Source organism: Salmo salar, chromosome ssa19 (genome assembly GCF_905237065.1).
Source record: "Salmo salar chromosome ssa19, Ssal_v3.1, whole genome shotgun sequence".
Lineage (NCBI taxonomy): Eukaryota > Metazoa > Chordata > Actinopteri > Salmoniformes > Salmonidae > Salmo > Salmo salar.
Genome location: NC_059460.1, coordinates 47,131,542 through 47,157,469, shown reverse-complemented (window position 1 = coordinate 47,157,469; position 25,928 = coordinate 47,131,542). Strand labels below are relative to the sequence as shown.

General features: G+C 42.3%; 2 protein-coding genes across 5 annotated transcripts; one reads left to right on the top strand and one right to left on the bottom strand.

Moving 5' to 3' along the window:
• Positions 1 to 6,576: 6,576 nt before the first annotated feature.
• gna13 (Guanine nucleotide-binding protein alpha-13 subunit) lies at positions 6,577 to 7,742 on the bottom strand. Its single transcript, NM_001141356.1, is given in 1 exon segment — positions 6,577 to 7,742. A coding segment is annotated over 1 exon segment (291 nt). The 5' UTR covers positions 7,720 to 7,742; the 3' UTR covers positions 6,577 to 7,428.
• Positions 6,817 to 24,414, top strand: LOC106578908 (regulator of G-protein signaling 9). 4 transcript variants are annotated; one of them, XM_045702375.1, is made up of 19 exons: positions 6,817 to 7,067; positions 11,026 to 11,122; positions 12,205 to 12,255; positions 12,399 to 12,505; positions 12,592 to 12,643; positions 13,663 to 13,721; positions 13,808 to 13,884; positions 14,059 to 14,140; positions 16,207 to 16,269; positions 16,888 to 16,917; positions 17,021 to 17,082; positions 17,269 to 17,382; positions 17,517 to 17,632; positions 17,909 to 17,996; positions 18,076 to 18,214; positions 18,371 to 18,453; positions 18,586 to 18,709; positions 22,592 to 22,998; positions 23,096 to 24,414. In XM_045702375.1, exons 2-19 carry the CDS (start codon positions 11,038 to 11,040, stop codon positions 23,265 to 23,267), a joined length of 1,911 nt encoding a protein of 636 aa, XP_045558331.1. In that variant the 5' UTR covers positions 6,817 to 7,067; positions 11,026 to 11,037; the 3' UTR covers positions 23,268 to 24,414. The 4 variants fall into 4 exon arrangements, with proteins under 4 accessions (XP_045558331.1, XP_014013626.1, XP_045558332.1 ...); XM_014158151.2 differs by lacking the exon at positions 6,817 to 7,067 and adding an exon at positions 9,081 to 9,487; XM_045702376.1 differs by lacking the exons at positions 6,817 to 7,067; positions 22,592 to 22,998; positions 23,096 to 24,414 and adding an exon at positions 9,218 to 9,487 and having other exon boundaries at positions 18,586 to 20,534.
• The last annotated feature ends 1,514 nt before the right edge of the window (positions 24,415 to 25,928 follow it).

Sequence of the window (25,928 nt, the reverse complement as noted above, 5' to 3'; positions counted from 1 at the left end):
TAAGTAAGCATTTCACTGTAAGGTCTACACCTGTTGTTTTTGGCGCATGTGACAAATAAAATTTGCTACTCTGTCATAGCCTCTCTTTATCAAGTTCAGACTCCATGTCATCAGATAAGACCTGGTGTTCCTCTGCTACTCTGTCGTCGCCTCTCTTTATCAAGTTCAGACTCCATGTCATCAGATAAGACCTGGTGTTCCTCTGCTACTCTGTCATAGCCTCTCTTTATCAAGTTCAGACTCCATGTCATCAGATAAGACCTGGTGTTCCTCTGCTACTCTGTCATAGCCTCTCTTTATCAAGTTCAGACTCCATGTCATCAGATAAGACCTGGTGTTCCTCTGCTACTCTGTCATAGCCTCTCTTTATCAAGTTCAGACTCCATGTCATCAGATAAGACCTGGTGTTCCTCTGCTACTCTGTCACCGCCTCTCTTTATCAAGTTCAGACTCCATGTCATCAGATAAGACCTGGTGTTCCTCTGCTACTCTGTCATAGCCTCTCTTTATCAAGTTCAGACTCCATGTCATCAGATAAGACCTGGTGTTCCTCTGCTACTTTGTCATAGCCTCTCTTTCAAACAGGTACATGTTTGTTTTCTGTACCTCTTCAGTGTCATTCAGTCTATTTTTTCATCCCTTGCTGCTGCTCCAATTGTCTTCTTCCCTTCTCTCACTTCCTTGGTTGCTCTCTCAAGAACCTCAAGGGGGGCTAGACCCCTGCTTGTTTTACCTTTGTATAGACAGGGCATAATGGTGTCTGCTCTGTAACAATAAAAATTCACATAAACATTAAAGTTCAAAAATACTATGTATACACACCTTGCCACCACAACACACACCTTGCCACCACAACACACACAACACACACCATGCCACCACAACACACACCTTGCCACCACAACACACACAGTACACACAGTACACACCTTGCCACCACAACACACACCTTGCCACCACAACACACACCTTTCCATCACAACACACACACACCTTTCCATCACAACACACACACCTTTCCATCACAACACACACACCTTGCCATCACAACACACACACCTTTCCATCACAACACACACCTTTCCATCACAACACACACACCTTTCCATCACAACACACACCTTTCCATCACAACACACATAGTACACACCTTGCCACCACAACACACACGCATACACTTTTTTGCACCAACTCTCCTACATTGACTATGCACACACACACTGGACTCGCACACACTTACACCAGCACACATGCATACTGACGGCACACACACTCACAACATACGCTTCTGCTACTGTCTATTATCAATCCTGTTGCCTAGTCACGTTAACATTACCTATATGTACATAGCTTCCTCAATTACCTCGTAACGCTGCACATCGACTTGGTACTGTTAATCCCTGTATATAGACGTTATTTTTATTAGTTATTGTTATTCACTGTATTTATTCCTTGTGTCACTATTTCTATTTTATATCTCTACATTGTTGTAAAAGGACCTGTAAGTAAGCATTTCACTGTTTCTACACCTGTTGAAATGCCATTGGCACAACTTACCCCAAGGCAAACATTGTGACTATATTAACCCACACAGCTACAAAGATGGACTTTCATGCTAGGTTTGGGACGTCATTGTAGCTTAGAGACCCCAACTGATGTATAAAACAAATCTTTAAAAAACGATCTACTTTGGTTTAGATAAAAGCATAATGATTTCTATAAACACAAATTAATTTGACTTTGTGAAAAATAGTTATTTGGACCTAACTTGCGTACCAACTTTTCCATGTGGTTTCTTCCTTTACAGACTCCTTGAAATGATGACCTATTCCTAAATATTTGGTCACATGATTCATTTTGTTCAAAAAACTGGTTGCTTGGATCCTCATTGGACAAGCAGCATTCCAAGCCGTTCTGTATTGGCCGTCAGAAACACACTTATGCCTGCTAAAAGTTCCATCAGAATATCATGTTCATGTTGCTGACCCAATCATCTCTTGTATTGATCTTAACTCGCACATTATTTCACCTCTTTTCCAGCCTAGCATTTGGTTTGGTACAGCGGCAGTTAATATACGCCTTGCTGTCTGCCTACATTTACTCTCTGCTACCATTTCTGTCAAGCCGTCTACACGTGTGGTGCAAATCCAAAGTATGCACCACACTGAACACACTGAAACTGCCTCTGCAACGCAATGCTGCAAGGCAAATGTAGCTACGTACTTCTGGTGTACCAGAACGGTATGATGCTGTAGGTGTGATCGAGGCGTAAGGCACGCGAGGCAGTGCTGCATCACGAATACTGTCGCAGGTAAACGTGTTGACAATGCAATTTACCTGTGACTGTATTCATGATACAGCACTGCCTTGAGTGCCTTACTGCTCGAGTGCGGTTTCCTAGAAACAAGGGGTGGCTCAACTTACCTCTCGTGGTGATATATTGGCTCGTTGAACCATGTCGCGAGCCGTAGTTTAAAAACTCAGCGGATAGTGCCAGTCGGTATTGAACCATGTTGCATGCCGTAGCTTAAAAACCAGTTGGTATTAAATACACTGAACAAAAATAAAACATGTAAATTGTTGGTCCCATTTTTCATGAGCTGAAATAAAAAGTTCCAAGTTCTTAGATTTTGTGCCCAAATTTGTTTACATTAATTTCAAAACTACATATAAGGAAAACACGTCTAAAGATAACTTTTCAACATTGCCTTCTATCAAACATTCCCACTACATGGAAAAACATAGTATTGTAGGGCTTCCCTCATGCCCCTTTTCATGACAGTGCTAACGTTAGTCACGTCAGTGATTGCTATCTAGGCACTGACCGGACATTAGGCTAGCCAAGACCACACAAACAAACAGACTACACAGATACAAGGAGTGGAGTTACAGTGCATTCGGAAAGTATTCAGACTGCTTCACTTTTTCCACATTTTGTTACGTTACAGCCTTATTCTAAAATGGATTAAATGAATGTTTTTCCTCATCAATCTACACACAATACCCCATAACAACAAAGTGAAAATCTTATTTTTTTACATAAGTATTCAGATCCTTTGCTACGAGACTCGAAATTGAGCTCAGGTGCATCCTGTATCCTTTGATCATCCTTGAGATGTTTCTACAACTTGATTGGAGCCCACCTGTGGTAAATTCAATTGATTTGACAAGATTTGGAAAGGCACACACCTGTCTATATAAAGTCCCACAGTTGACAGTGCATGTCAGAGCAAAAACCAAGCCATGAGGTTGAAGGAATTGTCCGTAGAGCTCCGAGACAGGATTTTGTCGAGGCACAGATCTGGGAAAGGGTACCAAAACATTTATGTAACATTGAAGGCCCCCAAGAACACTGTGGCCTGCATCATACTTAAATGGAAGAAGTTCATAACCACCAAGACACTTCCTAGAGCTGCATGTCTGGCCAAACTGAGCAATCGGGGGAGAAGGGCCTTGGTCAGGGAGGTGAACAAGAACCCGATGGTCACTGTGAAAGAGCTCTAGAGCTTCTCTGTGGAGATGGGAGAGCCTTTCAGAAGGACAACTTCTCTGCAGCACTCCACCAATCAGGCCTTTATGGTAGTGGCCAGATGAAAGCCACTCCTCAGTAAAAGGAACATGTCTGCCTGCTCGGAGTTCGCCAAAAGGCACCTAACAGACTGACCATGAGAAACATTCTCTGGGCTGATGAAACCAAGATGGAACTCTTTTGCCTGAATACCAAGCATCACATCTAGAAGAAACCAGGCACCGTTCATAACCTGGCCAATACCCAGTGTTGTAAAGTACTTAAATAAAAAATACTTTAAAGTACTACTTAAGTCGTTTTTTGGGGTCTCTCTGTACTTTACTATTTATATGTTTGACAACTTTCACTTTACTACATTCCTAAAACAAAGTATATACTTTTTACTTCATACATTTTCCTGACATTCAAAAGTACTTGTTACATTTTGAATGTTTAGCAGGACAAGAAAATGGTCCAATTCGCACACGTATCAAGAGAACGTCCCTGGTCATCCCTACTGAGTCTGATCTGACAGACTCCCTAAACACAAATGCTTTGCTTTTAAACAATGTCCGAGTGTTGGAGTGTGACCCTGGCTATCCGTAAATAAGAAAAACAAGAAAATTGTGCTGTCTGGTTTACTTAATAAGGATTTTTTTTAATTATTTGTACTTTTGATACTTAAGTATATTTAAAACTAAATACTTTTACTCAAGTAGTATTGTACTGGGTGACTCACTTTTACTTGAGTTATTTTCTATTAAAAGGTATCTTTACTTTTATTAAAGTATGAGAATTTAGTACTTTTTCCACCACTGCCAATATCGTCCCTACGGTGAAGAATGGTGGAGGCAGCATCATGCTGAGGGGATGTTTTTCAGCGGCAGGGACTGGGAGACTACTCAGGATCGAGGGAAAGATGAACGAAGCAAAGTACAGAGAGATCCTTGATGAAAACCTTCTCCAGAGCACCCAGAACCTCAGACTGGGGCAAAGGTTCACCTTCCAACAGGACAAAGACCCTAAGCACACAACCAAGACAACGCAGGAGTGGCTTTGGGACAAGTCTCTGAATGTTCTTGAGTGGCCCAGACTTGAACCCTATCGAACTGCAGAGAAGAATACTCCCCAAATACAGGTGTGCCAAGGTTGTAGCATCATACTCAGTAAAACTCGAGGCTGTAATTGGTGCCAAAGGCGTTTCAACAAAGTTCTGAGGAAAGGGTCTGAATACTTATGTAAATGTGATATTTCCGTTTTTTTTTTTTTATTATAAATTAGTTCTCTCTCTCCTAAAAACCTGTTTTTGCCTTGTGATGATTGGGTATTGTGAGTAGTTTGAATGGGGGGGATAAAAAAAATAAAAAATCCAGTTTAGAATAAGGCTGGAATGTAACAATGTGGAAAAAGTGAAGGGGTCTGAAAACTTTCTGAATGCACTGTACAAAAGGATAATACTAAATGGGTTAAATGTCTTACCTGTGAAGAAATGTTTTCCACACACACAGCTACTTGTACTTGGACACCAGGGTCCCCACAATTTCCCACTCAGAATAGCCTTAAGGGTCTATCAGAGTATCAAACAAGTACACATACGCACAGCAGTGTTCTAGAATATTGGACCTATATTGGACATACTTTACTAATTCTGAGCACAGCGCAAGCAATTTCTCCAACTGTCAACACATTTAAATGAATAGAGGACGTGCTGTTTGGGAATTGTGTGGAGGTGCACTTTCGGGCTGTGCGTCCGCCACAGATGGTGGTATCAGAACCGCTTAGCTAGGTCACAATGGGAAGCCAAAATCAGTCTCGCCAGGATCCCGCGATCGCATAATTCAATGCAAAAATCAACAAATCAGTGCATATTATGTGAGAGCTCGCAATTTTGACAAATGCTTGTACTTTTAGCGCATTAATCAAAAGCGGGTTAGTAATTTTGACCAATTACTGCATTGTTACCGTGGAAAATGGCCCAATCCAACCAAATCAACAAAGTTTTTCCCCCTGGCCTGTCAACGTATTCACGTGCAAAGATGGCTGACAGGCAGTACAATGAACAGAAATCAATCTCATTTGCCAACAAAAATAACAGCTAAAGACCTTGCAAAAAAAAATCCAAACGTTTTACATGAAAGTGGGGGGAAATTGTTTTGCACTCCGTGCAACATTGTGCTGGAACACAAGAGAAAGTCGACAATCAACAGTCACTTGGAATCAGCAAAGCATATGAGAATGTCAGAACAGTTCGCACAGCAGCGACAGATCACCATGACTAAAGTGGTAGCAGGGAAGACTGTGATGAGCGCTGAAAGAATCAAGGTGAGCGGCGTATTACTCAAACTTTTACTCCGCTAACCTTGGCTTTAGTAGGGTGGTCGGCACTCTGCTTTCCCCAGTCTGTCTATGGAGAGTGCTGCTCAAAGCACAGAGAAATTTGACAGCTTTTCCGTTTTAAAATCTCTGTAAAACGTACTGTACCACAACCAACGAGTCCGCAGTGGAGCAACTGATATGGAGGAGGATAGAGAGGATGAAATGGAGGATTACATTGCGATATAGGCCTAGATGAGCTAGGCCCTCGCTAGCTCTTATGTTCAGAAAAAGAGCTGTGTTTGTTCAAAAAAAGAAACAGACGAAAATATAAATTTGTCTCTAATTGTTTTCATGGAAGATGAACTTGAGATATAATATGTCTTAATTGCAGATTGGACCCCAGGTGTTTCTTTTGTTGTAGTTTAATCTTTTATACTATCTACAGATTAAGGGGCCATGCGTTTTTGTTTTTTTTATATGTTGGAAATCTGAGCTAGCTTCCACACCTTTTTTGTTCAGAGAAATTGCTGTTCAGGAAAATAAACAAAATTGAGCACTTCAAATGTTTAATTGTTTTTGTATTATGTATTGTGCTTAAAATCGTCCTAAAACTGAGCACATATGACTTTATTGCTTTATATGAAATTAACGCGAGAAAAAAACATCGCAAAATGTATCGTAGAATTTCAGAAATGCTGCTGCAAAAATCAAGCATTTTTGGCCGCATAAATACATTTTTTTTTTATTTTTTTATCGCAAAATCCTGGAGGGACTGCAAAATATTGTGTCTAAGTCAGCATCTGTTGACCATGATTTAAGCTGAAAGCCACAGGGCTCTTCTCGCAGGCTGACATTTCTGTAGAATTAAATATGGATGACTAAGCAGGCTTTTTATTTTATTTATGTTTTACAATGGGGGGTCAATGTGGGTTTGTTTTCCCCAATTTGTGGGCGTGGTCGAGGGGAATTTCTTCTTATGACATGAATACCGACATAAGGTAAAACAATTATGTCATCTGAATACGACATAAGGTAAAACAATGATGTCATCTGAATACCGACATAAGGTAAAACAATGATGTCATCTGAATACCGACATAAGGTAAAACAATGATGTCATCTGAATACCGACATATGGTAAAACAATGATGTCATCTGAATGCCGACATATGGTAAAACAATGATGTCATCTGAATGCCGACATCTTTATGCAGCTTCGCCATTGAAGAGTTGACAGCAGGAAGTAGGTTAACACTTTCTAAAGGATGCGTCCTAATGACCCTTTTTGCATCGGATTTAACTAGTTATAACATAAAATGGCCCTTTTACATTAAAAGCTGAGACACTCTCATACTAGCCGACAACGTTAGTCATAAACAACACTGGCGTTCATCCACTAAACTGTGACTGTTTAATTGTAGTTCTGAAGCTAACGTTAAACCCATAGTTAACTAATTTAGCTGCTAACTACAGCGAGCAGCTCCACGCATACACAGAATGTAAACTTCGCCCAAACGTTTTTTTTACCACTCAACTTTCACTAGGGCTCGAAAGAAGCTTCCAGAATGTTAACTCGTAGTTTTTTAGTCCCGTAGTCGTTCTCCCTAGTTACCTTTGATAACATTGCTGTAAATTGTTGCCCGGAACTCTTCACGATCTTGCTGGTCGAAGTCCTGCCCGTGGATGATCCTCATCTGTTTGAGGAAAGTGGACTTGCCGCTTTCGCCCGCGCCCAGTAAAAGTATCTTTACTAGTCGTTCCGCGTAGGTTTTGTCTCGGGAAAGACTTTTGTCAATCTCCTTAGATTTCCTCAGCTGTTCAACCTCGGTGCTGGTAAGCAGGCAAACTGGGAAGCACTGGTTTAGCACGGATCGGGTCGGCAGGAAGTCCGCCATGTTTCAACCAGCTTCATCGATACACGGGAGAGTGTTTGCTCGTTCATGTGAGGCGCGCGGAAACGCGACTACACTATAGAAATATAATGATTCCAATTCTATGTACTATATGTGACACACACCGCTTTCGCTAGGCAGCTCGTTCACACACAAACGCACATTATTTGTGTGACTATCAGTGTATGAGTGTTTTTATCTTGTCATGTTTTTTTGTGGACTCCAGGAAGAGTAGCTGCTGCTTCTGAAAAAGCAAATGGAGATACAAATAAACACACACACAGAGGGCCAAGCCCATCTCTCTTTTACAACCAGGAAGTGTGCTTTGACAATATATTATAAACTGGGTGGTTCGAGCCCTGAATGCTGATTGGTTGACAGGTGTGGTATATCAGACCATATACCACGGGTATGACAACATGTATTTTTACTGCTCTAATTACGTTGGTAACCAGTTTATATTCACAATAAGGCACCTCGGGGGTTTGTGGTATATGGCCAATATACCACGGCTAAGGGCTGTATCCAGGCAGTCCGCGTTGCATCGTGCGTGGATACAGCCCTTAGCTGTGGTATATTAGCCATATACCACAACCCCCCGAGGTGCCTTATTGCTTAAGTATACTACAGGAGGTTGGTGGCACCTTAATTGGGAGGACGGGCTCGTGGTAATGGCTGGAGCGGAATTAGTAGAATAGTATCAAATACATCAAACACATAGTTTGATAGCATTCCATTTGCTCCGTTCCAGCCATTATTATGAGCCGTCCTCCCCTCGGCAGCCTCCACTGTAGTATACAGTAAACAAATCTTGTATATAATGCCTTTCTTGCTATGCTAAATGAATACCGTATCTCATCACTCAACCATGTGATTTTGTATTTTCAATAAAACATGTAGTTTTGCCCTGATAAAACGTTTTTAAATCCTCAATTAAACCAAATGTTTTACCAAAGTTGACCAAATGAAAGAAAATAGCTGTGCCTAAAATTATAGCATTGAAACACCTTATTATTCACATCACATTAAATGCATCATTTAACATTTAACAGAACAATTCAACACTGCCAAATTACAATCATAATTTAATCATGAAATATGTAAACTGAGATTTATAACCCAACGTCATCACCTAGTGGTCACAGTTGCGTAAACGCAGAGCGTGACCGGTAACTGTTATAACACAGTCTGTGGGTCATCACTAGCTTTTATAGCCACAAAGTCATAAACCTCGCCCATTTCTACAATTTATCTACTTAAAATTGCATTTTAAACATAACCTTGACCACACTGTTAACTTAATGCCAAACCCTAACCTTAAATTAAGACAACAAATTCCGCCATTGTGGCCAATTTTGACTTTGTGGCTGTGGAATGTGACTTTGCAGCTATAGAAGCTAGTGGAAACCCAGGCAGTGACAGGCAGGTGGCTGTGGAATGTGACTTTGCAGCTATAGAAGCTAGCGGAAACCCAGGCAGTGACAGGCAGGTAAAATCACTGGCGGTAATATAGAACAGTGCCCTGATTGGCTGATACGCAATCCCTCTCCATCTCTATGGATGCTTGCTGCTGGTCATTGTATTGATAAACTGCTTGCTTATTCACTCGCATCCAGCATCTTCGCTTTGGCTGGAGAAATATTAGACTAAATTAATTCAGTATTGGCGTTATCATAGCGAATAAGAGGGGAGGAAAGGAAACAACATGACCATCAGAAATGTACGGGATCATGGACAGAGGTTCCGACCGAGGATGGCATGTCTCAAAAAGGTCGGTTAGCTTTATCAGACATTATGATACGGTTATGATACACACCGCAGACGCATACATCTAGGCTGTCTTGCTATATTTAGTTCTTAAAATAAAATCGTCTGTGTGTACTTCATACACTGGGCAAAGACTGGTTGAATCAACGTTGTTTCCACTTAATTTCAAACCCCAAATGTCATAACATTCATCAACGTTGAAAACTAATTGGATTCGCAAAAAAGTCTTAAACGTAGTGGAATGGCGCATTATTTTCATCCAACTTTTAACCTAAATCCAATGGCATGAGGACGTTTTTTGTTGATTTCAAGTTCAATTTACGTTCGTCGACAATTTCACTAAATGTACAAAAAAATAAAAAATAGACGTTGGTGGGCAGTTCTGTTTTTCTGCTATTATTCGATCAATGTCTGTCAACCCAATGCACCTATATGATAATAATACATACACATATATTTTCCTAACATGCCATTTTCTCTTACAATGGCCAATTTGAAAACTCAGTTATCAGAAAACATAATTCACAGGAAAGCCTGGGAATTATAACCGGTCATGTTTAGTTGTTTCACAGGTGAAGACTGCAAGATCTCGAAAGCTACGCAGTAAAATGAGAGCGAGACCACCTATTCTCAATGTGTTCAAGTAAATGACAGCCTTTCACTTACTGGTATCTTTATTTTGACTTTGATTGACACGGTGTTCTCTTTAGCATTGTATTGCTACTCATTGATGCGGTCAGTGAGCATGATCAGCATTAGTCTGATTAGTATTAACCGCACCACCATCAGCCGGTTAATCCAGACAGTAGCAGTATGGAGAGGACAGATCCTAGTGCTTTTCCAGCTGGGACTATGCTTGTTGTACTTGCTTCTGTTACCAACAGGGTACTAAAACTGGGTTCTCTGTGTAACTCAATACTATGATGTTTAGCCTATTTACAAGCTTCGTTTGGCCCAGTGACAGTTAGTGCCCAGAGGGTGCTGAGAGTCCCTGTGGTTGGCTGAACCTAGCTGGATGGTGTTACTGTCACATGACATCAAAGCCTCTGGCAGAAAGCCCCTTCATATCAGTCAGAGACAGGCCAGAACAGGAAGGTTTAAAACAGACTGGGATATAGCTCTACACGCAAGACTGACTGAGACACACTGGTAGCCGGGTTCAAAACAGGCAGGCAGACAGAACCCTACTTGCTGAAACACACTGGTTCTCCAAACATTAAGAGGAACAATGTCCTTCCTCCACATAGCGTGTATATGCATGTTTGTGTTCCCTGTCTCCTTCCTCACAGTCCTCCCAATAACCTGTCTCAGAACTACAAGGCACAGACATCCTATTATTTAATAGTAATAGTACTACTTAAAAGTAATAGAATTCTGTAATTATATGCATATATGGCTCTGACCTGTCTCGTCATAGTAACCTGTTGACTGTCTGTCCTACTGTCATGGTAACCTATTATTTTGACAACCTGTTGTCTTGGTGACCTGCCTCTGTAGTGGTGTACGCCGTTAGTGATGTGTTGTGTTCCTGTTGTCTTCCAGGTGGAGGCTGTGATGCTGGAGATGCAGGATCCAAAGACTGGAGTCAAGTCACAACCCCAGAAACTGGTTATCACTACTATACCACACGCTATCACAGGTAAACACACACACACACACACACACACACACACACACACACACACACACACACACACACACACACACACACACACACACACACACACACACACACACACACACACACACACACACACACACACACAAAGAAGCACACAGAAAAACACACTCAGTGGATTGATAGTGGTTGCCATAGGTTAGGTAACTCCTATTTTTTCCCATGTCTTGAGCTCAATATTCTATCTCCATGACAACCTCTTACTGAGAGGGAGAGAGTGGAAACAGAGGGAGGGAGAGAGTGTAGGAGGGTGAGAAGGAAGGCAAAAGAGAGGAGAGGGAGAGAAGGAAGGATAGAGAGAGAAGGATGAGAGAGATTATGGAGGGAGAGAGAATGAAGGCTATAGAGAGAGAAGGATGGAGAGAGAAGGATGAGAGAGAGATGATGGAGGGAGAGACAATGAGAGAGTGAATGATAGAGTGAGAGAAAGATAGAGAGCGAGAAGGATGGAGAGAGAGATGATGAAGGAGGGAGAGAGAGAATAGAGTGTGAAGGAGGGTGAGAGAAGAAAGAAGAGAGAGAGATTGATAAAGAACCTATACTCTTGAGTTTTAATGACGCCACTTCAGCCTGGCCCATTTCTGGTATTCTATCATTGGTAAATAATAGAACAGAACAGACTGGAATAGAATAGATCTCCCAGAATCCCTTATGGAAATTTGGTTTGCAAAATAGAAGCTCCCCTCCCCTCTCATCATCCCCTCTCAGTATATTGACTGTTTCAGCAGTAGTTTCTCTCAGAGGGAGGCCTCTGGCATTTACAGACTCCACATGTAATGTTCTGTGGGCAGTCTCTCTTTCTACTCTCCCTTTTTCTCTTTCTACTCTCCCTTTTTCTCTCTCCCTCTCTCTCTTTCTGTGTCTCTATCTCTCTCTCGGTCGCTCTAATATCCTCCTCCTCTTCCTTTTTCTCTCTCTCTCTCATCTACTTTCCACACCCTCTTTATATTACAGAGTAACATCAATGAAAGTGTCCATCTGATGTCATACATGTGATGTCATATCTCTATAATAGTTGTGATGTTTTTTGCAACCTTCTTCAGGTGAGGATGTCGTGACATGGCTAGCCAACCGTTACACTATAGAGGCAGAAGGTAAGAGAGCTTTCTTCTCAGACATACACAGAACATTCTTGAATTACGGTTCTCTTTCTCTCTCATATTCTCCCTCTCCCTCTCTCTCTGTCTCTCGCTCCTTATCTCCATCTTCCCCTCTCTCTCTCTCTCTGTCTGTGTAGAAGCGTGGGCTCTGGGCACCATGTTGGTGGCGTTTGGGTACATCTATCCCCTCCAGGATCATAAACGACTAGTCATCAAACCAGACACAGCCCTCTACCGCTTTCAGGTAACCGCGACAACACCTTATAAACCTTAACCAACCCCATACGCCTAACTCTATGCCAAACCTCTGTGCTTTTTGTCTTCTCTCAGACACCATACTTTTGGCCGGCCCAGCAGTGGCCTGTAGAGGACACAGACTATGGTGAGATACACACAACGAGACAAACATAGTTAAAGGTGCACTTTCCTGGTTGATAAAATTCTAATAGTTTGCCTAATTTCAGTTTATGTGACAAAACAACTAAGTATAGTGTAGAGAATCATTGTTCCATCTAAACCGCGGTGAAATCTATTTTCCATAACAAAAAATATTGCATTTTCAGCTAATGAAGCTGGTGTACAAAACTGAAAATAAAATATGCAAAAACTACATTTGAAGCATAGAAGTAGCACACATAGAACAGGTCTACCGCTTCTTAGACTTTCTTTCAATGAGAATTACAGATCTATAACTAACATTTCTATGTGAATTTGGTCGGGTCGCCCAAAAAGTTACATGTTGCAGCTTTAAAGCTTTCTTTATTGTTAGGTCACCTACATTGTGGACATATTCGTGTGTTGCACCTCCATCACTCGGTCGCGTCGTTGCCATTTTTAATCAATGTTCTACAGATGGAGCAGCCATATTGATGCTCAAAAGTAGAACGGGAGCTAAGGACTCTAAACCAGGGCTAATGACTGTTTAGTCCAAATTACACTATAGGGGCTTGGGAATACGATGACGTTGCTAAAGTAGGCACATATTTAGTAGGAAACAATCATCATGTTGTCGAATTTACTTTAGACAGATGGAAATATTGTCATTAGCTAGCAAAGTTAATAAAAAATTGCTAGCAGTGCTAACGTTAGCTAGCTAAAATCTGGAAGTCTCCCCTCAATCTTAGCTAGCAAGCTAATGTTATACTGCAACTAAAGTCAATCTGGCGACATCGAAATGATGACAAAAGGTTTTCCTACGAATTATTCGCCTTCTTTAGAAATGTCATCGTGTTTTCAAGCCACAGTACTGCACTTTGGAATAAATCTTTATCAGCGCTCAATGACGATGCATCAAGTAGAATGCTCAGTCCTAAAACGAACGTTCAAAACAATATTGTGGCGCAATATGCCACACATGAATAAGTAAAAAAAACAACTAATAAAATCATGTTTATTTTTCAGCAATCTACCTGGCCAAGAGAAACATCCGCAAGAAAGGAGTACTAGAGATGCATGAACAGGTGAGAGACATTCTCTCTCACACACACACACACACACAGGCCCACATCTGTCTAAGTGGTAACACACATCTGTGTTTTCTCTTCAGGAGCAGTATAGCAGCCTTCACAAGTGGATGAACCATAAGTGGGACTTCATTGTGATGCAGGCTAAAGAACAGTACAGGTTAGTCTGGCAGAAACAGACTACACTAACATCCATTCATCCACAGACTGTTTACGTGGGAACATAGATTGTTTATCAGGCCTCTAACTCACAGCTGTGTGAGTTAACTAACAGCTGTGTGTGTGTGTGTGTGTGTGTGTGCGTGTGCGTGCGTGCGTGCGTGCGTGCGTGCAGGGCGGGGAAGGAGAGGAAGAAGCCTGATCGAGCGGTATTTGACTGCCAGGAGAGAGCCTACTGGGTTGTACACAGACCTCCGGTGAGACACACACACACACACACGCACACACTACATCAAACTGTATGTGGTCTCCAACCGGTCAATTGCAATCGACTGGACAATCTCCAAAGCATTCCTAGTCGATCACCAAACATTTCTGTAAAAAACCCAACGATAAAGCCTTGCATTTATTTTTATTGGCAATAGGTGTACTTGATTCAGCAGCCCACTTGATTCAGCAGCCCACTTGATTCAGAAGCCCACTTGATTCAGCAGCGCTAGTACTGTTGGCGATAGGTGCACTTGATTCAGCAGCCCTAGCGCATGTGTCTGAAGGTAGAACTCTCCTTACCTGGCAGGCCCCGAGAACAAATCAAGTGCACTTATAGGCCTATCGCTGACCAATCAGATAGCTCAGATCACCGTGTCTGCACTGTTTCCTCGCTCCATAGACTGTAAAAATAAACTTTGAATGCACAGCAAAGTTGATCATGTGAGATTTCAAAACTTTTAAAACCGTGATTAGAGAGAGACTGAATGAATATGGCAAAAAGCTGCTGTTTTTATGAGTAAGTTCATGTTTAAGTTCGTATTCATTCAGTCTCTCTCTAATCATGCTTTTAAAAGTTTTGAAATCTCACATTAAGTTCTTATTGAGCACTGTCAACACTTTGTTAAACACTTGTAAGCCATAAAATGTGCGTTCTCCCTACTTCCACTCACGCTACAACCAGCACTGTGATGAATGCGTATAGCAACGTTTTCCAATAAGCTTGCGTTGTCATTATTAACGGCTTGTGTCTTTTCTTTTCTATCGAGGAATATTTACCTTTCTCTGGTCATAGGAGTAACAACATGAATTGGTGCAGACATAATGCAGTGCGACTTAAGTTTCACTATCAGCTGGAAGACTGTGTCCCCCTTTCTCAGCAGAGGGAGGGAGAGAGGAGGGACGGTGAGTCGGGTGAGAGGCAGCCTCACCGCTGCTCCCTCCCCTCAGACTGACCATCAAACGCAGGCCATCAGTCCAGTAAAAAAAAAAAAAAAAAGCAAATTATTATGCTCACTAAGCTGTGCCTCACAAGTAATACAACAAATGATCTATTGGTTGAATGCATTCAGTTGTGCAAATTACTAGGTATCCCCTTTCTCCTTTCATATACCTAAAAGTTTGAAATAAATGTCAAAATGGTCTGAGAAGAACAATGGCAGGGCAATTGAAGCGTAGCCAATATGCAGTGATAATGTATTGGGCCTTTAGCTTACTGTACAAACCTCATCGCTACAGAACTGTTTTTAATTGGTTAATGTTGCATAGGCTTACGTTTTTTAAGTCATGTTAAAAAAAATGTGTCACTGTACCTTTATCATACACTGGTGCCAATGAGAGACCCAGTAAACTGTTGTATGGTAGCCTTTTCCTGCAGTCAAATTACCTAGTGTCTTCATGGGTGGAATGTTATTAATAGTTTTCATAATTTCATAATTAATTAACATTATTTAAAAAGAAAATATCCAGTGTTTCTATGTTTCTAACGGTTTTGTTATATTTCAGTCTTCAGTGATGTATTTAAAGTGTAATATTGAGATGCAACTCAAAATGTAATACATTTAAACTCTATATCTGACATGGTCCAGGTGTCTTCTTTCTTTAAACCCATAACCATGTGTGTGTGAGGTGTATACTTTTGTATCAGAGTAGATTTGTTTAAGACCACCAATAATCACTCTGTGTGGCCCTGATTTAGCCCACTGCAGTAAATGGTTAATCCTGTCTTCAAACTGAACTTATCAGACAGTAAATATGATCAGATTGATTATCATACATTATTCTGCTGACAGGTGAATATATCTTTGGGTGAGATGATGTGTGTCTCTGCAGGTAGGAGTTTTGGCCTTTACCTCTGTCTAGACAGACAGGCTGCTAATAAGGAATCATGGGTAGAGAATGATGCATGCTGGATATTCTCATTAGGGGCGGAGGGGTAGGGGGCCTAGCTAATTTCTCAGTCTTATACCAATCAACAGAACAACACACCATGCTCTCAAATTATATTATCATACCGTGCACATTACCCTGTCTGTCTGTCTGTCTGTCTGTCTAGCCAGGGACCGTCAGTGCAATGGACTACGGACTAGAACGCATGGTAGACCCCAACGCAGAGGAGGTAACAGGTCAGTGTGTGTGTGTGTGTGTGTGTGTGTGTGTGTGTGTGTGTGTGTGTGTGTGTGTGTGTGTGTGTGTGTGTGTGTGTAGATTAGCCTGCTTATGCTGAGGGTGTATTGTAACTACAGGTTCGTCATTGTGACCTAGCACGGCTCTATTCAAGCTGCTTATATTTGATAAGAGGATTTCAACTGTGGTAATCTGACATTAGATACAGGTACACACCCTTCTACTTGCCCCCACATTACATCTGGACACTCTGTCAACCAATCACACCACACCTGTCTACTCTGTTAGCCAAATCCAATCTCAGACTTCAACTGAAGATATTGCAGATTGCACCCTTCATTTGATTTCTATTTGATTGAATTGACAGGATATCCCCCTTCTCTTCTCTTTTCTCTCTGCAGGTTCTCTTCTCTTTTACTGTTTCAACTTTTAAGAGTACTTCCGTCTGCACACACACACTCACTCACACACACACACACACATGCACACACACACAAACCATTAAGTGTAGTGATAAATACCACATTATTACTTTATGTCTAATGGAACAAAGTTGACTGTAGCTGGCCATTCTGCTTTGAGATAACCAAATCATTGTTTTATTTTCCAGAAAGAAACTTCAGACTTCTTCAGAAGAATTGTTAGTAACAACATTTTATATCCTAACATAATTAGCTCATTTACATATGACCAGTTCCTCCTTCCTTTTGTCTGTGTTGATGACCACTTCCTTTTTCCTGTAGATGATTTTTACCCAGCAGTCCATCATGAGGCCGAGGGTCAAGTCGTCTGTCTCTATCGGAGCGTACGTCTAGTTTACATTTCGTCACATTTGACACTCCCAGGGTTAAAAACTGAACTCACATACTAGGCACTGTGTCGTAATAAATGGTGAAAACATTTGTATGACTAGGTGCTGAAAAGCATCATTCTCCGTTCTCTCCAACATAGTAGTAGTTGTTTGTGTGTGCGTGTTCTCTCTCTTCTCCAGTCTGGTGAAATACTCCGTCACCTGTAATAAGCACGACCCTTTCCTAGCCCCCTGTCTCCCTAGCAACCCCTGGGTCACCGATGATGTCACCTACTGGTTGCTCAACATGGCCAAGTGAGTCTGATCCCCAACTGTTCAACTTACTCTTTCTGTCCTACCTGTTGTTATAGAATGTATCATTTTAACTTATACAGTATCAATACATGGACATTCATGTGTGTGTGTCTGTGTGTGTGTATGTCTGTCAGTGTGGATATTCCTACTAAGATGCGTGTGGAGAGGTGGACGTTCAGTTTTGGGGAGTTGCTCTCTGACCCTCGAGGCAGAGATGACTTCAGACTCTTCCTCAAGAAGGAGTTCAGCGGTATGTTGATGCAATGTTATGACAACATTGGGAAAACATTACAACAATGGTATTATATGTTGGTCCAGGTCTCTCTTGAAAAATAGATTTTCATCTCAGCGAGACTAACCTGATTAAATACATATTATATAAACACCTAATAGAGAATTCTAGGCAGTAACGTACCAGTCCCTTTGACACCCAACCATCTGGCTCTTCTGAAGGTGCATCTACTTGTTCTATTAGGGGTTGATATTATAAAAGTCAAGTTTGATTGGTTGACTGATTGATTGACAGGTGAGAACCTGGCATTCTGGGAGGCATGTGAGGATCTGAAGTGGGGAACGGCTGCTACCATGAACGAGAAGGCCCAGCAGGTCTACAAGTAAGACACACACATACACACACAGACACACACACACACACACACACACAAACTCACACTCACTCATGTCTCTGGTCAGGACTTTCTTGGCGCGTGGCGCCCCCCGGTGGATCAACATTGACGGGAAGACCATGGAAGTGACGGTTAAAGGGCTGAAACACCCTCACAGATACGTACTGGACGCAGCTCAGACACACATCTTCATGCTGATGAAGAAGGTCAGTTTCACCGCATTAATACTACTGGCCCTCTGCCTGCTGTAACTGGAGAAATCAAACACAAAATGGCTGCCATGATGTAACATTCCTGACTAACTTATTTTGGAGTAAAACTTTCAGTACACGTATAGGAGGTATCTAAGTGTGTTGTTATAGGACTCTTATGGGCGGTACCTGAAGTCTCCAGTGTTTAAGGACACTCAGAAGAGGGCCATCGGTCCTGATCAACACAGGTTCAGGTCAGTGCTGTGTGTCAGTACAGTTGACATATTGTCTGGACTGTCATGTCTATCTCCGTCAATGCAGAGATATAAAGACTTTGTAGCTGTAAGGACGTTAATAACTCTTTCTCCGCCACCTCCCTTCTCCAGTGTGTCCCAGTTGGAGGCCAATGCGAGGAAGCGTCGTCCCAGCATCAGTCCCATCATCGTCCGCCAGCAGGAGAAGGAGGAGAGAGCCAGGATGGCCACCAGTGGACCTGTGGACATCACACAGGTCATGAGTAAACTCAGCAACAAGGGCAAGGAGGTGCCCCCACCCAAAAAATAGACCACAGACATACTCACATGCATTGACATAAATACACACACTTCTAGAAGCACAACTACACACACACACACACACACATAGGCTACACACCCAATGAAAACGAAGCAACGTTGTTGCTATCTTTAAAAATAGTTTGGAGGACAGCAGTGCTGATAATTTGTGAAGATTTGAAATGAAATGTGCAATTTTGAATTTCTATGAACTGTATACTAGAAGAACAGTAATGTCTGACTCAGTCTAACGCAGTACAACCACAGACTGTTACATGTAAAGTTATTAAGTGTTTTCTGTTCACATTATTCTAGAAAATCATAGTAAATGTCACAGTTGATAGTGTTTTAGTCTTGATGGTATGTTCACCTGCGTCTCACCGGTTTCTGCGTCTCTCACCTCTCTTTCAATGTCATCAGCTTCATGTTCCACCTATAGGGACATATCTGGGTTGTTCCACCAATAGGGACATATCTGGGATGTTCCACCAATAGGGACATATCTGGGTTGTTCCACCAATAGAGTGCCTTTTATGTCCCTCAGACATTGTGTGTACATAAACCACGGTAAACAATGCCAATAGCAATGTTTTCTCATTCAAATAAATTGTGTTTTAACTGAAAATTCCCATTTTGGCATGTCGCAAGTCATGTTTGTCCAACTTCTAGGAAGATTTTAACCCACTTAACCCCAAGATCTTCCCAAAGTTTTCACCATCAGTCCTAGTTCTTTTGTTGCTTAGGGAACGATCTTATTTAATGTGATTCATTTAATTTACATTTGAAGGGTTTATTTCCAAAATGCTATATCCACCAATTTTTCACATTTTGTGTTTTTGTTTCATCAGAAATGGTTGCTTATGGGAGCCTTCCTGTGTGTACAATATTACTGTTCTAAGTTGTTTAATTAATAGATTAAAAAAAGGTTTTGCCATTCACTATAAATCCATTATTTAGCTGGAATGAAATGTTCGTATTCTGTATTTGACTGTGATAGGTGGTTGTCTCACCTAGATATCTTAAGATAAATTGACTAACTGTCAATCGCTCTGAATAAGAGCATCTGCTAAATAACTAAAATGTCAAATGTTTTACATACAGATCTCATATTACTGTATTGAATAATTGTTTTATGTAAAACCTAGCAGTACTACTTATTTCTCTGAGAGTGAGGCGGATATATAGCGTTTAGCAAAAAACATGATTATTTGTCTCTGAAATGAAACCATCAAGTGACAGATTATAAACAAATACATGCCTGTCATTGAACAACCCCATGCCATGATTAGATGGTGTGTTTTTCCACTAATCTCTTCCATAAGTTCTTCAAACAGTAAAAGCTAATTTACCAACATTTCTGTTATGGATATATATAGCATTTTGGAAATAAACTCTTAATTTGTCCCTCAGGGTTAACCCTGTAACGTGAACTCAACTCTTGTGTTAATATGTTAACACTATTCCTTTTTTTAAGAAACATTGAACATTTAATAGAAGTTGAGATGGCTCTACTTTTTCTGGCCATTTTCTGGTGTTTTGTGGTGGAAAACTGAGAACATCGAGCATAACACGTCAACCCTGTTACCCATAGATACTCTTTGTCATGTAGTGTATGTGGACACCTTGTTGAACATCTCATTCCAAAGTCATGGCCATTAATATGGAGTTGACTCCCCCGTTGCTGCTATAACAGCCTCCACTCTTCTGGGAAGGCTTTCCACTAGATGTTGGAACATTGCTGTGGGGACTTGCTTCCATTCAGCCACAAGAGCATTAGTGAGGTCGGGCACAGATGTTGGGTGATTAGGCCTGGCTTGCAGTTGGCGTTCCAATTGATCCCAAAGGTGTTCGATCGGGTTGAAGTCAGGGCTCTGTGCCGGCCAGTCAAGTTCTTCCACGCTGATCTCGACAAACCATTTCTGTATGGACCTCGGCTTTGTGCACGGGGGCATTGTCATGCTGAAATAGGAAAGGGCCCCAAACTGTTGCCACAAAGTTGGAACCACAGAATTGTCTAGAATGTCATTGTATGCTGTAGTGTTATGATGACAGTGGGCGCGGCTCTGTTGCATCCTGCAGTGTGTGTGACGTTTGGTGTGGCGTTCTTTTATGTTTTTAATTAGACCCAAGCCACCCCCTGTACCCGGACGTTGAACTACTCTCCTCTGGGCGCAGATATAGGGCACCCCTCAGCAGGAAAAACGGAACTAGACAATCATTTGTGCCAGGTGTGATATCCCTCCTAAATAGCTCAGCCTAATGTTCCTATCGACTCAGTAAGGCCAGCAGGCTAGTCTTTAAAAAAATAAGTTTAATTGGTATGTAACTGTTATGAAAGTTATATTGTAAATTTTGTTTTGTATTTAAACGCCACTTTAAATGTGTACGTGACACTGCAACACAATTTCCCCGTGGGGACAATAAAGTCAGTAAGTAAATGTTAAGATTTCCCTTCACTGGAACTAAGGGGCCTTAACCATTATTCCTCATCCACCAAACTTTACAGTTGGCACTATGCATTCGGGCAGGCAGCATTCTCCTGGCATCTGCCAAACCCAGATTAGTCCGTCGGACTGCCAGATGGTGAACCGTGATTCATCACTCCAGAGAATGTGTTTTCACTGCTCCAGAGTCCAATGGCGGCGAGCTTTACACCACTCCAGCTGACGCTTGGCATTGTGCATGGTAATCTTAGGCTTGTTCGACCATGGAAACCCATTTCATGAAGCTCCTGAAGAACAGTTCTTGTGCTGACGTTGCTTCCAGCAGCAGTTTAGAACTCAGTAGTGAGTGTTGCAACCGAGGACAGACGATTTTTACGCGCTTCAGTACTCGGCGGTCCCATTCTGTGAGCTTGTGTGGCCTACCACTTCGCGGCTGAGCCGTTGATGCTCCTAGACGTTTCCAGTTCACAATAACAGCACTTACAGTTGACCAGGGCAGCTCTAGCAGGGCAGAAATTTGACGAACTGACTTATTGGAAAGGTGGTATCCTATAACGGTGCCACATTAAAAGTCACTGAGCTCTTCAGTAATGCCATTCTACTGCCAATCTTTGTCTATGGAGATTGCATGGCATGCTCGATTTTATACACCTGTCAGCAACGGGTGTGGCTGATTTAGCCAAATCCACTAATTTGAAGGGGTGTCCACATACTTTTGTATATATATTGTAGATAGACTAGAACTGTTTAAAAAATATTCAATTTTTTTGTGATTGTTCCTCCCGGTTGCACACAGCAAGCATCCATTCAGACTGTAACAATGGGAGTTATGGCTGATTTAAGATGAAATCGTCAACCCTGTTACAGTCAACCCTGTCAATAGTCACTTTTGTAGTCATGTTTTCTTAATTTGACCTCTTTAGATGTAACATGTTTATTGAGAAGTTGGAACGTGTGCAATTAATGATAGAATGTTCAAATTTGGTGGAATAAAATGAAGACAAAAAGCTGGTCCCCTAAAGGCAGTCTATTTGTGGAATGGCACATATGTTGTATGTCATTACTGTAACCTACATGTCTGCACCATCTGTCCAATAAAGCATCAATTACCATTCATATCTGTCTGTCATCTCATCTTCACTGTGTCATCCAGTCACTGTGCCCGTCACTGTCCATTGGACCATAATGCCATAGCAGAACTCACAGATAACTCAGTCATTCCTGTCACAGGGCCAGACCAATCCATGCTGCCCTTCATCTACAGTTTACCAGTGTTCAGCGTTTACTCATCATTTTTACCACTCCATCCCTGTGTGCGATGTATTAGTATGAACTCTCAGTGATCTTTCCCACCCCTGACCCTATATCTGACCTCTGACCTTTAACCCCTACAGCTGTGTCGCTTTACAGCACCCGTCCCCCACCTCGCGGTCTACTCCGGCCCCCCCTCCTCCTCCCCCGCCTCACCCCCTTTCCCCTTCCGTCTCCCCCACACCCCCGCCTGCCCTTCACCCATCAGCGTAACCATAGACAGCACCCCCGCCTCAGAACGCAGGTGGGAGGAAGGAAGAGGAGGTGGGCTGGAGGGGGGAGAGGCAGGCCCTGAGGGCTGGGGGACAGCTGTCACTTCTCGTTCCCGTATGGCTCTCTCATTGGGCCGTCTGTTGAGGCGGGGCTGTACTTCCTCCACGGTATTCGCCAGCCTGTCACCCAAATGTCCTGCCCCCGCCGGGACCAGCAGCCGCGTTCAGCCTATCAGCACGGAGCAGCCCAGCCAAGCCCCACCCAGACGCATTGCCAAGTGAGTCACAGAGAGTAAGCTCACACACCTTTACTTACACCTTTATGCATCCTCATCCCTTCATTCCCTCCTCATTCCTCTTTCCTCGTTCCTTCAGTTTTTTCCAGATCAAGGTGGACATCCCTCCAGAGTGTCGCATCTACCCCATCGACTCCGAGGATGAGGAGGAGAGTGGGGGTGCGTCGAGAAGGGGAGGAGGAGGAGGAGGGCAGGTGAAGGAGATCATCTGTCCCTGGGAGAGTGTGACACCTCATGAGGGGGCCGGGTAACAAACACACACACACATTCACGCACGAATGCACAACACACACAGAGATGGACACACACGGACACAGCTGAATCCTTACCGTAATCCTTAATTTAACCAAACTGATCGCTCTCTCGCACCTATCAGATGACGGTAATTCAGTTCATACATCAATGCTCTGGACATTCAGAAGTAGCAGAAGCTAGTCAAAGCTAGCTGAACGTTGCCCACTGATATCAACACAGATTCTATGAGTTTACTGGGAGTTTACACAACACCTCTCAAAAATGTACAGTACATATTTCTAAATATTCTAGTGAGTTAAACTCTGTTTACTTTTCTGACGTTAGGTCTACAGTGTGTCTCCACCATGCTGCTGCTCTGTACAGTTTTGCGTGTGGCTTCTCTGCTGTTTTATGTAGTGTTGTAGTACTCTAGTCCAGGACTCAGACTTGACTCGACCAGTGGTGACTTGGACTTGACTCGGACACAGGTCACGATTTACATAGCTCGTGACTCGACTCGGACTCGACCAGTGTTGACTCAGACTTGGACTCGACCAGTGTTGACTCAGACTTGGACTCGACCAGTGTTGACTCAGACTTGGACTCGACCAGTGTTGACTCAGACTTGGACTCGACCAGTGTTGACTCAGACTCGGACTCGACCAGTGGTGACTCAGACTCGGACTCGACCAGTGGTGACTTAGACTTGGACTCGACCAGTGTTGACTCAGACTTGGACTTGACAAGTTGTAACTTTGTTGTCAGACAATCTCTCTCTTTTGCATAATTCAACATACGTCTTAGATAACTGTATTGTCTATTTGAATAGCCTTACAAATGTGCCACACTGTAATGAAATTAAACTTTAAAATGTTTGGACAGCAACTTTTAACACTATCAAGTGACTTGGACTCAAGGTTTACTGACTTGCCTAAATCACTGTTTCATACAGACCCCTGTTGGATAGCCTTTGTCTTAATCTTTAGGGGTTAAGTGATGTTTTTCCATGGTGTCTTTCCTAATGGACAGTGCAGTGAGTTAACTAACAGAATGTATTTTACCCTCTACCTTTAATGTGTTTACAGAGACCAGAATGTGACACGTGAACAGTATTGTATGATTTCTTGTGTAAGTGCCTCAATAAATGACTAAACATGACTGTAACAGGGTGAGGAGTAAATTAATCTATGTGTGTAACCAGGGTCACAACTTTCACTGGGGACGGGGAGGGGACATGTCCACATTCTGAAATAGCATTTCTGCCCCCCCCCCTAGTTTTATCATTGGAATGTGATACAAAACAAGGCAACGGTGTGCTTTAGGACCATACAGACGCCTCCGAGCGGTCGGGTAGGCTGTTTGGAGTGTTTATCCGCCTGTATACATTTTTTAAATAATAATAATTGTGTCTCCCCCACTTCTAAAACTAGAGTTGCGCCCCTGTGTGTAACTAGACTGACTGACAATGTATGGCATTATATACTGTATGTCTTCTGGGCAGTGGTGAGGATGCACAACCTCCACTAGGTGGAGTTCTCTGCATGTTTCATGGTTGAAGACAAGCTAATGTACTACAGCTATAAAAGCTATGGTTTTCCCGTAAATATATTTTAACTAATAACACTTAACAAAAATATAAACGCAACATGTGAAGTTTTGGTCCCATGTTTCATGAGCTGAAATAAAAGATCCCAGAAATGTTCCATATGCACAAAAAGCTTATTTCTCTCAAACGTTGTGCACAAATTTGTTTACATCCTTTGCCAAGATAATCCATCCACCTGACAGGTGTGGCATATCAAGAAGCTGATTAAACAGCATGATCATTACAATAAAAGACCACTCTAAAATGTGCAGTTTTGTCACACAACACAATGCCACAGATGCCTCAAGTTCTGAGAGATTGTGCAATTGGCATGCTGACTGGAGGAATGTCCACCAGAGCTGTTGCCAGAGAATTGAATGTTCATTTCTCTTCCATAAGCTTCCTCATTTTAGATAATTTGGCAGTGCGTCCAACTGGCCTCACAACTGCAGACCACGTGTATGGCGTAGTGTGGGCGAGCGATTTGTTGATGTCAACCTTGTGTACAGAGCTCCCCATGGTGGCGGTGTGGTTATGGTATGAGAAGATATAAGCTACAGACAACAAACACAATTACATTTTATCGATGGCAATTTGAATACACAGAGATATCGTGATGAGATCCTGAGGCCCATTGTCGTACCATTCATCCACCACCTTCACCTCATGTTTCCGCATGATAATGCACTGCCCCATGTCACAAGGATCTGTACACAATTCCTGGAAGCAGATAATGTCCCAGTTCTTCCATGGCCTGCATACTCACCAGACATGTCACCCATTGAGCACGTTTGGGATGCTCTGGATTGACGTGTACGACAGCGTGTTCCAGTTTCCGGCAATATCCAGCAACATTGCACAGCCATTGAAGAGGAGTGAGACAGCATTCCACAGGCCACAATCAACAGCCTGATCAACTCTATGTGAAGGAGATGTGTCGTGCTGCATGAGACAAATAGTGGTCACACCAGATACTCAGTAAAATCTTTGAAATTGTTGCATGTTGTGCTTATATTCTTGTTCAGTATATTTGACACAATTGGCAGCCCATGTGGTGACTATCATGTGAAGAATGGTAAAGGTGAACAACCAA

Coding starts and splice junctions, on each gene's coding strand:
- LOC106578908 (XM_014158151.2), top strand. CDS start 9,422: ATGACCATCAGAAATGTACGGGATCATGGACAGAGGTTCCGACCGAGG. Junction 11,123..12,204: donor TATACCACACGCTATCACAG/GTAAACACACAC, acceptor AACCTTCTTCAG/GTGAGGATGTCGTGACATGG. Junction 17,633..17,908: donor CCTCAAGAAGGAGTTCAGCG/GTATGTTGATGC, acceptor ATTGATTGACAG/GTGAGAACCTGGCATTCTGG.